Here is a 16404-nt window from a genome sequence, read left to right as displayed (position 1 = left end):
TCCTCTTGTCTACATTATACAGGATACATACTTGGTGAAAATGAGCTTCCACAAAAGATCGTGTCCCAAAGAACTTGCAGATAATAGGAGAGAAAGGGCGACCAATAAGACATCTGGAGTTGACTAGGGGAACTTCATGTGATCCACCTGTACCAAACTGCTCATTGTGGCTGTGTCAAGTGGCCTGGGGCTGTACTTAATCATTGTGTCAACCAAATATGTTATGTCCAGAAGAGCATCTAAGGACTCAGGTTTGTGCTCTGTGAGGAGGACACCTGTGGACAGCTTTGGGATGAAGTGTGAAGTTCCTCCTACAAATATCTGGTAGTCATGGACACTGCCCCTGCTCCATCCAGCAGGGAGGCAGTAAAGGAGGGAAGTGATGGATGTGGGAGTCTGAAACTCAGCTGACTTATGTTCTCTCAGATAAAAAGCTAAAGATAGATACTTGCTTTAGTATCAGGGAAAGTCCTCATTAGTCCCAAGACAAATGTCAAAATAAACACCACAACTGTTCATACTGAGATTAGCCTTTGTAGAGTCTGTCATGTGAGTCTGGAGCCCATGATTCTCATTGGTTGTATCTCCTGGGTTTCACTGACCTGGCTACAGCACCCAAGTCTCCCTTTCCCAAGCACTGCATTCAGTAAGGTATATCACGAATGATACTTCCCTTAGTAATCCCCCACTGATGCAGAGCAGGTATGGCCGCATAAACAAGAAGGTCTGCCACTCCAGTCTGATTTTCCTTGCAAGGCTGTGTGCACTCTCATTCTCATGGTTCTTCAACACAGTACAGACAAAGCATCTTGCCAGTTGCAGTGATTGTTCTTCCATACAGGGGTAAGATGGTGTACACCGGTTATACCCAAACTGTTCCTCCATAACAGCTAGGAGCAGAGGGGAAAGATGAGCTACTTGCCACAATTTATCTCAAAACCACTCTGAATCCATTGCTCTGTTGTTTGTCTTCTTACCTTTGTTCCTCTGCATCATGAGCTTAATGACCAAGTTCCTTGGAGTTGAAAACAGTTGACTTTGGCAGCCTCATGCTTATCTCTCTGTGGATCAGTGTCAAGGATAAAACACATCAGAGAAACCTCTCCGATACAACAAAATAAAAATAAATTCGTGTTCTCAGTGCTGCCTTCAGCCATGAGACCCACAGATAAGCCCTGACATTCAGTCCCTTCTGAGTGGTCACTCTTCATTACATCATTGGTTCTGCATGGAGCATGTCCACGACAACACCAATGCAACTTTCAAAAGGGGATCCCAGGAGAATGCTTCTAATCTACAGTCACAAGATTCTGTCTAGGTCTGACCCTCTGACCCCTGATGTGGGATCTAACCAAAAAGTAGTTCCAAGACTGCAGACTAAGTCATGGGTCCTCTGTACTCCAGTATCAGGACAATCAAGCAATACCCACCTTGCAAACTGGAGCAATATTCCAGAATTCCTTCTATAGTGGTAACCATTTCCTTCCTGCTTGGTGTCCCTTTCCTGTTAGGAGACAAATATAGTTCTGACAAGTACCCCAAAGTAAGGGCCCCTGCACATTGGGACTTCTAATTCAAGAGTATCTTTGGGGAGAATTTTGGCACAGGGCTGCTCTCTGAGAAGGATGCTATTGAAGGCCAGCTATTGGACATACCTCCTGTTAATAATGGTTGTCTGTGGAAAAGCCTGTGGTAGGTGCTGGACTTCTCTGTTGGAGTACACGACACTCTGTCATCTGGACTTCCTGCATGGCTCCCAATTTGCTCCCAATTTGGCTATCTCAGTCAATAGAACTGCTAACATTATCTTCTACAATGACTCAGTACATAAGACAATAATGACCTATGGAAGGCACAGTCTTAAGAACTTTGAAATATACACTTCAGACTCTTGTTTCTTATATTCTTCTGGATCATCTGTTTGCCATTGGCTCTTCTTATATTCTTCCTGATCTTTTTAGTTTTCTTCCCTCAAAGCCTTTGATGCTCTATAATTCTTTCTTCCTTTAGACAACACTACTTCTGGCTGCTTCTAAAGCTTCTACTTCTCATACAATACTGTCTACTTTAGCTTAAACATTTCATTTTAAAGGTTGTGATGGAGTTTTGGAGCAACCCTTTTGAAATAAGAATTCCTAATTTACCTACCCTAATTATCATGTAATGGTCACAAAGGACATTAGAAAACATACAGATTAATAAATATTGATGTGCATCTTGGGCACCGCATTTAGCTGTGTGTGTGCACCTGCAATGCTCTCTCCTTTCAGTGGTACCTCTTCCTTCTGAGAAACATGGCTTTTTCGTGAGAGCGGAATACAGCAGCACAGAAATCTCACACAATTCCCAATTCTCTTCTTAACCCTCTTCCAGCCTTTGGACAGACTGCTGGCAGAGGCTGCACTTACATCTTCAGGAAGGACACCTTTTAAGTTGTTCTTGGATGTTGTCTGAAGGGAAGATCTCCGAGTTCCAAGGGTTTCAGTACTGCTCATACCCTCAGGTGTCTCCCTTTCCTTCCTTACAGAGGGTGTACTCTGAGCATCTAAGCTATTCTTCAGGGTGCTCACTTCCTGGGGTGCCTCGCAGGACAAATACTTTGCAGAAGAAATGCACTCAGACAATGGGCATTGTGAGGACAACTCATTGCAAACCATGCTACCTACTTCCAAACTTCTGCTCAGGAGAGGAGTAACCTCACGAGCACACGTGGGTACTGGTTGGGAAGGGATGTCCTCCTCCAGCAGGCAGCACAAGGTGGCAGGCATGCTCAGGTTTCTGCTCCCTTGCTTGCTTGAACACTTCTCATCCTGTCCCTGATGTTCAGTCAGCAGGGCGAAGGTGGGAATGGCAGGCTCACTCACTCTCCTCTTAGGAGGAAGGGACTTGAGAGCATCTGTTGATGACACAGCAAAACAGGCCTGCAAAGACTTACTGGCAGATTTAATGTGGTCCTGGGGTGACTCGTGGCTTAAAATTAGGTATGTGGCCATGATGTTATTGAATTTTTTCTCACGTAGAGAGTCACTAATAGCCTTGGGATGGTAGCCCATACCCCACATAGCCAGCACAATGCTGGGATTTGGTTTGTTACAGAATGATTCTGAGGATGATGGGAGTTTCCAAAATTCTTGCCTGTCTCTGATCCACTGGTGCTGCCTAATGTCACATATCGTGGGCCTCTGCTCAGGGTTCACAGTGAACAAGTGCACAATGAGGTGTACAAGCACAAGGTTTTGAGAAAGTGTGTAAGGAATGTAGTACATGGGATTCAGCATTTCTTCCTTCATGTCTGGATAGGTCCTTGCTTTGAATGGGAACCTTGCTGTCACCATTACATACAGAACCACTGCCATGCTCCAGATGTCAAGTGCCCTTGCATCATACTCTGTGTCATCGAATAGCTCTGGAGCACAATACTCAACTGTGCCACAGAATCCCTTGCACCTCTGCCCAGAGCTGACTCTGATGGCCAGGCCAAAGTCACACAGTTTGATGTTTCCTTTGCCATCAAGCAGGATGTTATCTAGCTTGATGTCCCTGTGTGCGATGTCATTATCGTGGCAGTAGTGCACTGCACACACAATCTGGCAGAAGATGTGTTGGGCCTCTTTCTGCTGAAGAGGGCCACCCTCCTCAATGAGCGTGACTAGATCGCCCTGAGCAGCAAACTCCAACACCATATAGGTGTGGTCTTTGCTGTCGATGACGTGGAAGAGCTTTATTATATACGGGTGGTCTAGTTCTTTCATGATGTTGAGCTCTTTCCTATTGTTACTGTCACTCTCCTCACCATTCGCAAGGATTTTAACTGCGACTTTCATATTTGTGAGGAGATGGCAAGTTAACTTCACTTCAGCAAAGGCCCCTTTGCCGAGGTTACTTAGTATGATGTAGTGATCTGTAATGGTCTCCTCTTCATAGGCGCTGGCATTTAGGGCCAGCTGCATGTTCTCCTTCTCTCTGGTCTTGCTAGAAATGTTCTTGATAATTTCCATGCCAATGCCAACTGAGAAAATCAGATTAAAAACAATGAGAAGTAAGTCAAGGGGTAAAGTTTTTAGCTTTCTTTTTCTTAATGAACAAGTGTGACAGATGAGAACAACCTTACAGTGAACTTCTGGGTCACAGAAAATAAGAAAAAGCCAAACTCTAAAGAAATTCTGAGAAACATACATAAGATGAGAACTAAACCTAAGGAAATAGACCAGCGTGAACATTGCAATGGCATAAATGCTTGATTATTGAAAAGAACAAGCAAAACAGATACAACTTCACCAAAAGTGATCAAAGAGGAGAAAGTTCAGTTTAAATTTATAGTCAACTTTGATCTTGTTACAGTACATATGGCTACTTCTAAAACATCATTTGGAAGACATTTTTTGGCAACTAACAAGGGGTTTTATTTTGTATGGAAATGGTATCCTATTTATTCTGTAAACATATCTGAAGACAAAATGAATTAAAAATTCTATGCAAACTGAATCATTTCTGAATCAGTCTTTAGAAGAAATTTTGAGTCTTTTTTCACTGCTAAGTTCTCTATAACCTAAACAATGAAATCATGGAATCATATACACTTGAGAAACATTCTTAGTGAAATTATAGAGTACAAGTGACAGCAGAGAATCAACATTCCTGCAGAAATAACGAAATCGGAGGGAGTAGAAAGAATTGTGAGGCACAATTGCAGATCTTCTCCTATGCTGAGAGAAAGGAATGCCATTTCTAAGAAAAATATTTTACATTTCCAGAGTCTTACATAATCCCTATCAGTCTATGACATCAAATTTACCTATTTTACTGTTCTCAAATTGTATATTTTGCTCTGAGATAGTTTGGTGAATATAATGATATCACACGTGTCAACACAATAATGGAAAGTGGTCTTTAAATAAGGTGGAATATCATTCTGTGTTAGTCACTTGCTATCATGCAAACATAATTGATAGAACATTTTCCAGAAATCTATGGCATCAATCATACCTTTTAAATTATTTGTACATTTACAACTGGTTTTGAGATTTTAATTTTTAATCTTTCTATAATTTTGATGATTTCATATATGATTATTGAATTTACATTGTATTTCTCTCCTTTTTAAAGATCTGACAATGTTACTCTGAGGGCAGGTGTAACAAGTATGATGTTTTCTAAAAACATAATGATGGAGCCAATGTTCTAAGGTTTCTTTATTCTCTATGTAGAGATATAAAAATAGGCTACTTAGGAGTCAGTAATGTCAACACATTTCTCATTCAAATTTCTCAACTTTCCTAGTAATATTATCTTTCCATTATTTAACAGTAATGTGATGTTTTTATTCTTTTCTAATATATTATACACTGACCCGGGTTTTGCACTCTTCCCTGCCCCAGGCTCTCCCGCCTCTTCCCTCAGGTTTTCTCTCCCTTCATCTCCCCACAAAACAGGGCAGGCCTCCCAGGGACATCAACTAAACATGGAATAATATTCTTCTATTAAATTGTGTATATATTATCATATCAAGGCTGAACTCAGAAACCTAGAAGGAGGAAAAGGCACCATAGCTAGGCCTAAGGATTTGCAGCCACATTCTCCCACTGTTAGAAATCCCACAGTGACATCAAGCATATGGAAAACAACATATGTGCACAGGATCTAGGAAAGATCCTCCTCCCACAGGCTCCCTGATCTCTTTGAGCCACTATGAGTACCAGTCAATTGATTTTGTAGGCTGGGGATCCATGGTATCCCTGACTCCCCTGGTGCTCTGATCCTTCCTTTGGAAGCATTTTGGAAACCAATGGTCCCATGAATTGTGAAACTGGAGCAAATGACAAATTTCTAAGCATATGTAATCTCTTAGAATGCAAAAGATGGCATATAAAAACCTATGAAGATTAATAATGAGAATATAGTTCACTAGTCTTGAAAAAATTGCAAGGAAAACGTTTGAGGTCAGTGACATGACTGGGTTCTTCTTCATAGCAGAAAGTCAGCCCCATGAAAACCCCAATCTTCACACCTACTGCCAAGCCCGTTGCTATGATGCAACATTCCTGTTGTGTCCTATTGCTGAATACAACACTCATGTATGTCAGCAGACATGGAGTAGTAGAGCAGGTGCTTCAACAGTTAGAAGGCTCTCCCACTGATACTCATGATAAAGAAATGTATTCTGTATTCTACAGAACGAGAAAGATAATCATCAACATCACACAGCTACAAACCCTAGGACAACAGTGACCCACTAGCACTATGGACTGATGCACTAATGGCATGAGTATAATGGCAGTAACCAGTCACTTTTTAATTGGATTTAATATCCCTCCAGGAGATGAACATCCTTACGGACATTGCTCATGTGGAGAAGAGTGGATACTGAGGTGATAGTTCATGGGCTACAGGAAATCCTGCTACTATTTTTCAGCTACAGGAACACAGTGAGCAAAATTACTTTTGATGACAGATTGTTACCCAAAGATGTCTCAAACAGCCCACAGCAGTAAAGCCCTTTCTTATGGGAGATGACACTAATTTTCCCTCAAGTTTCAGAGAGCTAGTCAGAAGACTGGAAGAAAGATACTGAGGGCCAGAGGTAATAGATGATTCCAAAAAGCAATGAAACTGATGAACACATGAACCCACAGAGACTGCAGCAATACATATAAGCATACACAGGTTCAAGTCAGATGGGGGCTCTGTCATTGAAGAGGGGAAACAGGGTTCCATTCCAAACCAGAAAAACATCAGCATTTGTTTCCTGATGGCAAGAAGAACCAGTTTCCTCCTATGGACTCTCACTGGATAACATAACCTCTTGGTAGGACCCATACCCTGGAATTGATGGGAAACACAAAATCAACTCAATAGAAGTGTGGTAGACTTTTAGACTCATTGCTCTTTGGCGGGTAAATTTTATAGGTCTTAATTCCTTATTTTAATTTTTCTTTTGTTTTTGTGTTTTTTATATAATAGACAGTTTATAAGACCATAACCATAGGTGTTATGGGAAGATAGGATGGTGTTGGAGGAAATTGGGAATGGGAAAATGATCAAAATACATTGCATAGAAGACATTCAATGATAAAATGTCAAGAAAGAAAGACTGGTATGAATGCTCTCTTGTATGCATTCTACATGACTTCAAAAAGAATTAACACTAATATTTGTTCAACTATTCAATTATGAGGAAGAAAAAGACACTTTCTAATATGCTCTACATAGCCTACAGGAGCCTACTACAAGACCAGGAGATTTGAGCTTTCCTCCCTTGAAACAACATGCTGTAATAATACACTAACTTCCAAAAGTGTGTGTTGTGGCACAGACAGATTAATACACATGTATCTAAATGAATAAATAGAAGAAAATAATGCTAAATGTAAAATAAAAAAAATATAATCTAACAGTGTATAAACTTAGACATGAGAATTCATATTAAAAGTACATGAAATTTTCCCACAAGTTCAACAGCACATGAAAACGGCTATGTTCATGCTCAAGCTCAGTTCATTACTGAAGAACAGAAAGACAATTATAACATAAAAGATGACAAATCAACATATGAAGAGGATACAGTTTACAATACCCATAGCTCCAATAATTAAATTTAATCATTTTTCAGAAAACTGCTGCAAATGCAGATTACTTTGTTATTGTGATGGGATAATCTCAAAATGTAAATTTTTTTGGAACCTAAAACATGCCACTGAGTACCCATAAGAGGACAGTGGTTAGTTGGGGGCAGTTCATGGTCTTGGGACCTGGGTATCTCAGCTGGCACAGACTCTTTAGACAAAGCAGTGTTGATCAAAGTCCTAAGTAGCTCAGAATCCAGGCTTGGGATCCTCATTAACAACCAGTAGGAACAAGGGCCAGTGGCCAAACCCACACTCCAAAGTTATTTTGACAAACAAAGAGAACAGTGTGGGTCTCATGAAAGCAAAAGTCTTGGAAGACAATGGTCAATCAGGCTGTACCAGGTGTTGTTGGGGTAGATCAGAAAGGCTTCCTCCAAGTCTGGTGGCTTCATACACTCTCTGTATGTACTGCCTCTTCCCCTGGTGTCCTTGAAGTGAAAGCTCTGCCTTCAACCTTCTGGGACTAGAACCAACTGCCTGTTAGTCACCCAGCTCGTGATATGCATCTTGATCTGTAACCTGATTGGTGACATATACAGAGCTGAGCCAATCAAATTGGGTAGACAATCGGGAGTCTCTCATTGGCCAGGTTGAAATCATGTGACTCATGTCTGCATGAGAATGCTTTGATTGCATGTGGAGTCCTGTGAGAACCAGATTAGAGCAGAAGGCTTTGTTTGGTTGTGTCTTTTGTGTGATGCTAGTCAGCATCACCCCCACACTTCTTCCTTTCCAGGATTCCCTTTCAGTTGAGAAAATGGACTTGGTTTCTGAAGGTGGGATTTGTGCTTTTTTTTGCCTTTCCTTAGTGAAAGGATCATCAGGCTATATTTGTGCACTGTTGTCTTGTGATTACCCATAAATACAACATCAACAGGACCCCATGAATTTTTGTCTTCAAATAAATAATAATCTATAACGAAAAGTCAGGCTCTTTTCAAAATCCAGCATCAATGTCTTGAGTGCATGCAGATCTTTCCCTAAGAGGTTCCTCCCTTCCTTAATTCCAGTGTTTCGGTCTATGTAAAAGCCTTTACTTTATAAACTCTAAAGTTACATCGTCAGCTATTCATGTCCTGTTATACTGACACTGGTCATTAATAGCCTAAAATTAAAGCAACACTAAACACAACTATATCAAACCACTTGTTTCTTTACTGACTTTCCTCGTTTCTTTTACTCCCTTTTTTATGCAACCTTACCAAAACTGATCAAGTATGAGAAAATATTGTTGAAGTCTTTAGCCATGTTCGGTGCTGTTACAGCAAAAATGGCTACAACTGCTCCCAATTTACTCATGAGATCTTGTCTTTCCCTACTTTCTACTTTCCATGTAGATTAGATCTATGTAAGTCTCTCTTAGTGTCCTCATTGTTGTCAAAGTTCTTTGGGATTGTTGTTTGTAGGCTAGTTTTCTTCACTTTGGACCCTGGGGGAAGGCTGAAGGGGGGAGGGAAGCAGAGAAAAATGTTGAGCTCTATAAAAATCATAAAAATAAAATAAAATAAAATGGCTACGACTAAAGAATCATTTGAAAGCATTTTTATTGTTCACTAATCAGAGATTTTATTTTGCTATCTACATAATAACATATCTATTTTGTAAACTTTTCTGAAGGCAAAATTTATTAATATTTTTATGAAAATAAAACCATTATCTTACAATTCTTGGGAAGAATTTCAAGCACTACTATCTTTTCATTAACCGGAACAATGGAAATTAGAGAATCAGAGTCACTTGGGAAACTTTCTTAGTGAAATTATAGACTACAAATAGTAACTGAGGAACAACATCCCTGAAGAAATAACTAAATCAGAGTGAACAGTATGAATTATGATGTGTAATTTGCAAATGCTATTTTATGCTGAGGGAAAGAAATGAAATTTCCTATAAAAATATTTCCATTACCAAAAATTCTTTTACAATGTGTGCCATCAACTTTGTCTAGTTTTCAGTTACAAGATTTTATATTTTCTCTGAGATTCTTTGGTGAATATGATGATATCATTCTTTTCGATACTGAAAAGTGGTCTTTAAATAATTCGGAATATCATTCTGTGTTAGCCACTTGCTTTCATGCAAACTCAATTGATAAAGTATTTTTCATTTATCTATGGTATCAATGATATAATTTAAACCATGTGTCCATTTACCACTTGCTTTAAATTTTTAATTTTTCATCTTTTATCTTTATCAATTTCATACATGATTATTCAATTTACATTATTTTATACTGCCCCTCCCCACCAAGTACCCTTGTTCTTTTAGGGCAGGTGCAACAGGTGTGATGTTTCCTGTTAACATGAAATGTTTTAAGCCAATGTCCCAAGGTTTCACTGTTCTCTATGCAGAGATAAAACAAAAAGGCTATTAAGGAGTTAATAGTATCAACACATTGATAATTCAAATTCCTTAAGTTTACTAGTACTTTTGTCTTTCTTTTCTTAATAGTCAGGTAAACTTTTTATTTTTTTTTTTTTTTTTTTTTTTTTGGTTTTTCGAGACAGGGTTTCTCTGTGGCTTTAGAGCCTGTCCTGGAACTAGCTCTTGTAGACCAGGCTGGTCTCGAACTCACAGAGATCCACCTGCCTCTGCCTCCCGAGTGCTGGGATTAAAGGCGTGCGCCACCACCGCCCGGCTTGGAACCCATTCTTATGCATAATTAACACACACTAATAAAAAACAAAAAAGTCAAACGTCAAACAATGATCAAAGGCAAAAAGAAGATCAGTTGAGAAAAATATTTACAATCTTTGATTATGGTCATGTGAGCAACAGAATTCCCCTTTGAATCACTTCCTATTCTTACTCCTTCAAAACAAGTTTTTTATTCTTATCTCACATATTCCGTCTGACCCTAATTTTCCCTCTCTACGCCCCCCCCATGCTCTCACCTCTGTCTCCCAGATTTTCCTTCCACCATCTCTCCTCAGGAAAGGCAGGCCTCCCAGGCATATCAATGACACACAGTATAATATGATTCTATAAACTGTGTATATGCTATCAACTTAAAACTGAACTCAGATATCAAGAAAAATGAAAATGCTACCTTAAGTAGACAAAAGAATCAATGATTGCCCTATCTGACTATTAGGAAATGGCAAATTTCTAAATATGTGTAATCTACCAAACCTAAGCAGATCAATAATGAGAATCATAGTTCAGTATTCATTTAAAAATTGCAAGAAATAATTTTGGGTACAGTGACAGAATTGGGTTCTATCATTTTCATAGCAGAGAATGGGCCCCTATGAAAGCCCCAATTCTTACCTCTACTGCCAAGTTTATTGCTAATATGCAACTTTATTGTCATATACTATTGCTGTCATACATTCATGAAGCTTCACCCCTACTGACTGACATTCATGATATAGAAATGTACTCTGCATTTTCCTGAAGGAGAAAGATAGTCATCAACAACCCAGCTGTAACCCAAGGACAAGAGGGTCCCACTTGCAAAATGGACTTGAAATAGTGCTACAGCACTGTGGCAGGAATCTGCCACTTTTGATTGGATTTAAGGCCACTCCAGGAGATAGACACCATTACTGACACTGCCTACATGAACAAGAAACTCTGTGGATAGGTCATGGGTTAGGAGAAAACCTGAGACTATTATTCTGCTACAGGAATACAGTGAACAAAATTACTTTTGATGACAGACTGCTATACAAAGTGATCAATGTCTCAAACAACCCACAGCAGTGAACCCTGTTTCTGCGGGAGACGGAATTAACCCAGACATTCACAACAATGTAGAGGGAATGTAGGAAGTGTAGAGCCATGTATGAAAGCTTCATGAAAACTTTCCCTCAAGTTTCAGGGAGATGGTCAGAAGAGGATGCAGAAAGATACTAAGGGCCAGGGGTATAAATGATTCCAAGGAAACTGATGAACATGAACCCACAGAGACTGCAGCAATGCATACAAGCACACACAGGTTCAAGTCAGATGGGTGTTCAGTCATAGAAAAGGGTAAGTGAAAATAGGGCTCCATCTCCAGCCAAGGACACCTCTGTAATCATTTCCTGATGTCAAAGGAAGAAGTAGTTTCTTCCAATGGATTCTCACTATGTATCCTAACCACTCCTTTTGATAACACCATGTACTGGAAACACTGAAAATATAAAATAAACTCAATAAAAATGGGGCAGACTGTGGGTTCTTTTACCTTGTGGGGGAGCGTTTTGTTTTTTTAATAGAAAAAGTATATGACTCTAGTATAACTCTACATGGGAGGGGAAGTAGGGAGGGTTCGGGGGAATTGTGTAAGGGGAAATATGATCAAAATACATTGTATAAGAGATTTTCAATGATGAACTGTCAATAAAATGAACAAATAGCATGAATGTATTCATGTATGGAGTCTACCTGACTTTTAAAAAAGAGTTAACACTAATGTTTATGCAATTATTCAAAAAGGAGGGAAGAAAGAAACCCTTTCCAACATGTTCTACATAACCTACAGGAGCCTACAACAGACCTGATGACTTGAGCTTTCCTCCCTTGATCTCACATATTCAAAAAAACAGCACTGACTTTCACCCACAAGTTTTCCTCTTACATATGTGTGTGTGTGCTGTGGCACAGAAAGATTAATACACAAATATCAAAATATATAAAGAGAACAAAATATCTTTATTTAAAATAAACAGAATTTACAAATCAACAGTTTATGTACCTAGATACAACAATTCTTATTTAAAGAAATCCAAATTTTCCAGCAAGTTCAACACCACATGTTCAATGTTCAAGCTGAGTTTATTACTGAAGAACAGAGAATCAATTCTAACAAAAAAGTTGACAAATAAATCATATGACGAAGATACAGGTTAAAAAGCCCATAGCTTCAATAATGAAATTTATTTGTTTTCCAGAAAACAGCTGGAAATAAAGATGACTTTATTATGTGTGACATGCGACTCTCAAAATGTAAATTTTGAGGGAACATAAGACAGGCCACTGAGGACATGGAAGAGGAGTTTGGTCAACCTAGAATGGTCCACAGTGTTCTGGGAAGAGGCCTGCATGTCACAGAAAGCACAGACTCTAGACAAAAGAGTGATGAACAGAGTACTAGGTGGCTCAGAAACCAGACTTGGGCTCCTGATTAGCCTGGTAGTAGAAAAAAAGTCACGTGGCCTATTTCCCACTTGAAAAAAGGTTTTGACAAACAGAGAGAATGTTTTGGGTCCCATAAAAGCACAATGGTCCTGAAAGAGAACAGTCAATCAGGCTGTACCTGGATTGTCTGAGTAGATCGAATATGCCTCCTAAAATTCACAGCCTCATACACGGAGTGAACTAGTCCTCAACATGGATGCATTTTGTACATTTCCTCAGTATTCCTGTGCAACCTGCAACTAGTTCTTTTAAGATCTGTTGGGTTTATTTTTAGAATACCACACAAAAAGTCTGTATCTAATTCTCTCCTTCCAAATCCCTTCCTTTTTTGCCTCAACTTATCCCATGTAACCCTCCCTCTAATATGAATTCTTTTATGAGTTGCATGCATGTATATGTATGGTTTTGTGTTCATATATAGACATATTTATTTATAAACTATTGAGTCGATTTAGCTTTTTTAAAAATTGTCCATGTATCTAGCATGAAAACTAGGTATTAAATGACTTATGTGGGCACTTGTTTCTGGAGAAGACTGGTTCTCCTTGTCTAAGCAGGCATTGAAACCTAGCCTTGTTGGCAAAGACAAAACTTGACTTCTCGATATATTAATAATAAAGTCCAATCTCCCGCCACCAGGTCCGTATTCTTCAAGTGCCATATTTCTTGTTTTCTACAAGTTCATCTTCTTGTAGATACTTTCTATGATCAATTTCCTTATAATATCCTGATACTAGAATTCTATTTGCCTAGAGACTGATTTATTGTCTCCATGATATCTACCTCATCTTTAAAGTTCTATTCATGTAGTTAGTGCTGTAGTGCATACCTTCATCCCAACACTTAGGAGGAGGTAGCAGTAAGATCCTACCATTGAGGATTCTCTTGGGATACTGACCTACTATGTGTTCTGTTGTTGATAGACATCATGACAAAACAATGTGGGGAAGAAGAGTTTATTTGGCTTACATGTTCTGGTCAACGTCTGTCACTCAGGGAAGTTTGGGCAGAACTCAAACAGGAGCTGAGGCTGCAAACAGCAAATTTGGCTACTGCCTTGCTCTTTAGAGCTTGCTCAGCTTTCTTATACAACTAAGGACTATCTTGAAGGAGTGTAGTCTCTCACAGTGGGCTGGGATCTCCCACAGCAGAAAAGAAAATGTGTCCTTTAACTGGTCATCAACTGCAAAGTCACAAACCTACTTTCAGATGCTCAGCACATTAACCCTCTTTGTTAGTGAACCATCTTCCTAGGAAAATGCATGGATTAGGAGCAGTTTATGTTGGGTGAGTGAGTCCAGATCAAGAAAGGGAAATGCTGAAAGTTCTTTACATAGAATGCTCTTAGCTTCCATTCTTCAGATGCGAGTATAAACATGGAGGTGAGGAGCTACCTCGCAAGTCTGGATAATTTGATCTGTATGTGTAAGTGGGACTTTTGCTCTAGTGGAGGGGTATTTAGAAGTAGGGGAAACCTAACTGGATGTGGTTTGGGAGCTTTGAATATGTGAAAGGAAATATGTGGTGATCATGACACATCCATGTTTGTGTACAAGGCTTTGGCTACAGGAGAGGGGACAGCTAGTAATATTTCACACCAAGTTGTGTGGTAGGGATGTGAGTTGTGGGTGAGATTGTGCTTAGCTGGCCACTCAAATAGTAGCCACATTTTTTGAATTTTTACCTACAGAGAGAAATTGACATGAAGAGCCAGACACACAGACATGCAGATATTTGTGATGTTTTGGTAGTAAGGCCTAGACTTGTGGGGTGTGTGTGTATGTGTGTGTGTGTGTGTGTGTGTGTGAGAGAGAGAGAGAGAGAGTGTGTATTTATGGGTGATTTACCTGTTAGGCAGGGTACCCCTCAAATGACCTATCACTCACTACCCATGTGTGGCTATAGAATAGTGGGTTCTGTGCTGTATATCACACCAAACCATGCATAGTGTGTTGTGGCTGTAAGGTTGGGGAGACATTGTATAAAAATGACACCTAGACTTTGTAAGGCTTTGGTTGTAAGGAAATGGGAAATGTATCAGAATCTGGCACCAGGATATAGTGTGACTATGGGGGAGGGATTCATATTGAACTTGATACCTATCTTCCTATTTCATGGTCGTCTCATGTTCTTTTGTTTCTATCCTACTCTCTCTCTCTCTCTCTCTCTCTCTCTCTCTCTCTCTCTCTCTCTCTCTTTCCTTCTCTCTTTCCTTCTCTCTCTCTCTCTCTTTCCTAGGTGTGTTTGTGTGCATATAATATGATGATATGATGATTCAAATTCAGATTGGAAACTCAGAAATCTCTGACATCTATTTGTGTGTGTGTGTGTGTGTGTGTGTGTGTCTGTTTGTCTGTGTGTTTTTATTTGGCTGTAAGGTAGGCTATAACTATCTGAATCTGATTTCTTTCCATGTATTTTGTGAGGTTTTGCCTCTGAATAGGAAAATGTCAGGAACTGATATAGCATATACTAGTGTGTGTGTGTGTGTGTGTGTGTGTGTGTGTGTCTGTGTGTCTGTATGTTGTGATTACCATTAATGAATAATGAAATTGCCTTGGACTGTTGATAGGGCAGAACTTTGGTTGGTGGAGAAAACTGGACTGAATTCTGGGAGCAAGAATTCAGAGTCAGGGAGAAGTCATGGAGCCACCACCAGAGACAGAGTGCTAAAACTTTGCTGGGTAGGCCATGACTTCATGATGATGCACAGATTAATGGAGATGGATTAAATTAAGATGTGTTAGCCAATAAGAAGCTAGAGCTAATGGGCCGGGCCAAGCAGTGTTTTAATCAATACAGTTACTGTGTGGTTATTTTGCAGCTAAGCATCTGGGAACAAACGATTTGTCCTTTGCAACATGTGTATGGATGTTTTGTATGCTCTGGATAGGAAAAGTCAGGAACTGATATAGCATATACTAGTGTGTGTGTGTGTGTGTGTGTGTGTGTGTGTGTGTGTCTTCATCAGTGTTGGTTGACAGACTGTGGACACCTAAGATGACCTAACACCATCCCCGGCTGTAAGTGTAGCATTTTTCTGTAGCAAAGGGTCTACCCAGTATAATGTAACCCCTAGTTATGCATTTGTTTGTGTACCTTTGCTTTAGCAGGAGGTGTTACTATGGATGAACTGACACATAGACATGTTGGCGCCTTTGACAATAGGAATTCATTTCTTACAATTCTGACAGTTTGTTGGAGTAGTATGGGTCCTTTGGAAATGTTGCCTAGTCATATATGTGTGTGTGTGTATATGTGTGCTTGTGTGTGAGTGAGTGTGTATGTGCAGCTGTTACTATAGAAATCATAGTACTGAGCCAGACAAGAGTCCTAGCCTTGTGTGTGGAGCTTTTGATGTAAAGAAATAGATACTTAGCAGGACCTGGCACCTACTCTTGTGTGTTCATGATTGCATGCCTGTGTGACTGTGTAATTATGTGTGAATATATGAGTGTCTCAAAGTGTGTATCTATATATGTGTAGAATGTTCTTTTATCTAACACTGAATGTTGAGCATAAGAGAGTCTTAATACATTTCATAGTATGTGTAGCTACAGTGATATATGGGCACATGTTGTCAGTTCCTAACTTTTTCTCCTACATAGGCAGAATCACATGAAGGCTTACATAATTTACATAATTACAATTTATG

The 16404-nt window shown here is 39.5% G+C and overlaps 1 protein-coding gene across 1 annotated transcript in view; it reads right to left on the bottom strand.

The window, feature by feature from the left end:
- Positions 1 to 2195: 2195 nt before the first annotated feature.
- LOC119815292 (sperm motility kinase X-like) overlaps positions 2196 to 16404 on the bottom strand; it is a 47564-nt gene continuing 33355 nt past the window's right edge. The window contains exon 2 of the mRNA XM_038331434.2: positions 2196 to 4009. Coding sequence (XP_038187362.2) covers positions 2196 to 4009 — 1814 coding nt within the window. The remainder of the gene's footprint in view (positions 4010 to 16404) is intronic.

The sequence above is a fragment of the Arvicola amphibius genome, chromosome 5 (genome assembly GCF_903992535.2).
Source record: "Arvicola amphibius chromosome 5, mArvAmp1.2, whole genome shotgun sequence".
In the NCBI taxonomy this organism is placed as follows: domain Eukaryota; kingdom Metazoa; phylum Chordata; class Mammalia; order Rodentia; family Cricetidae; genus Arvicola; species Arvicola amphibius.
The sequence above is the reverse complement of the archived record's forward strand: the minus strand, read 5'-3'. Positions and strand labels throughout refer to the sequence as shown.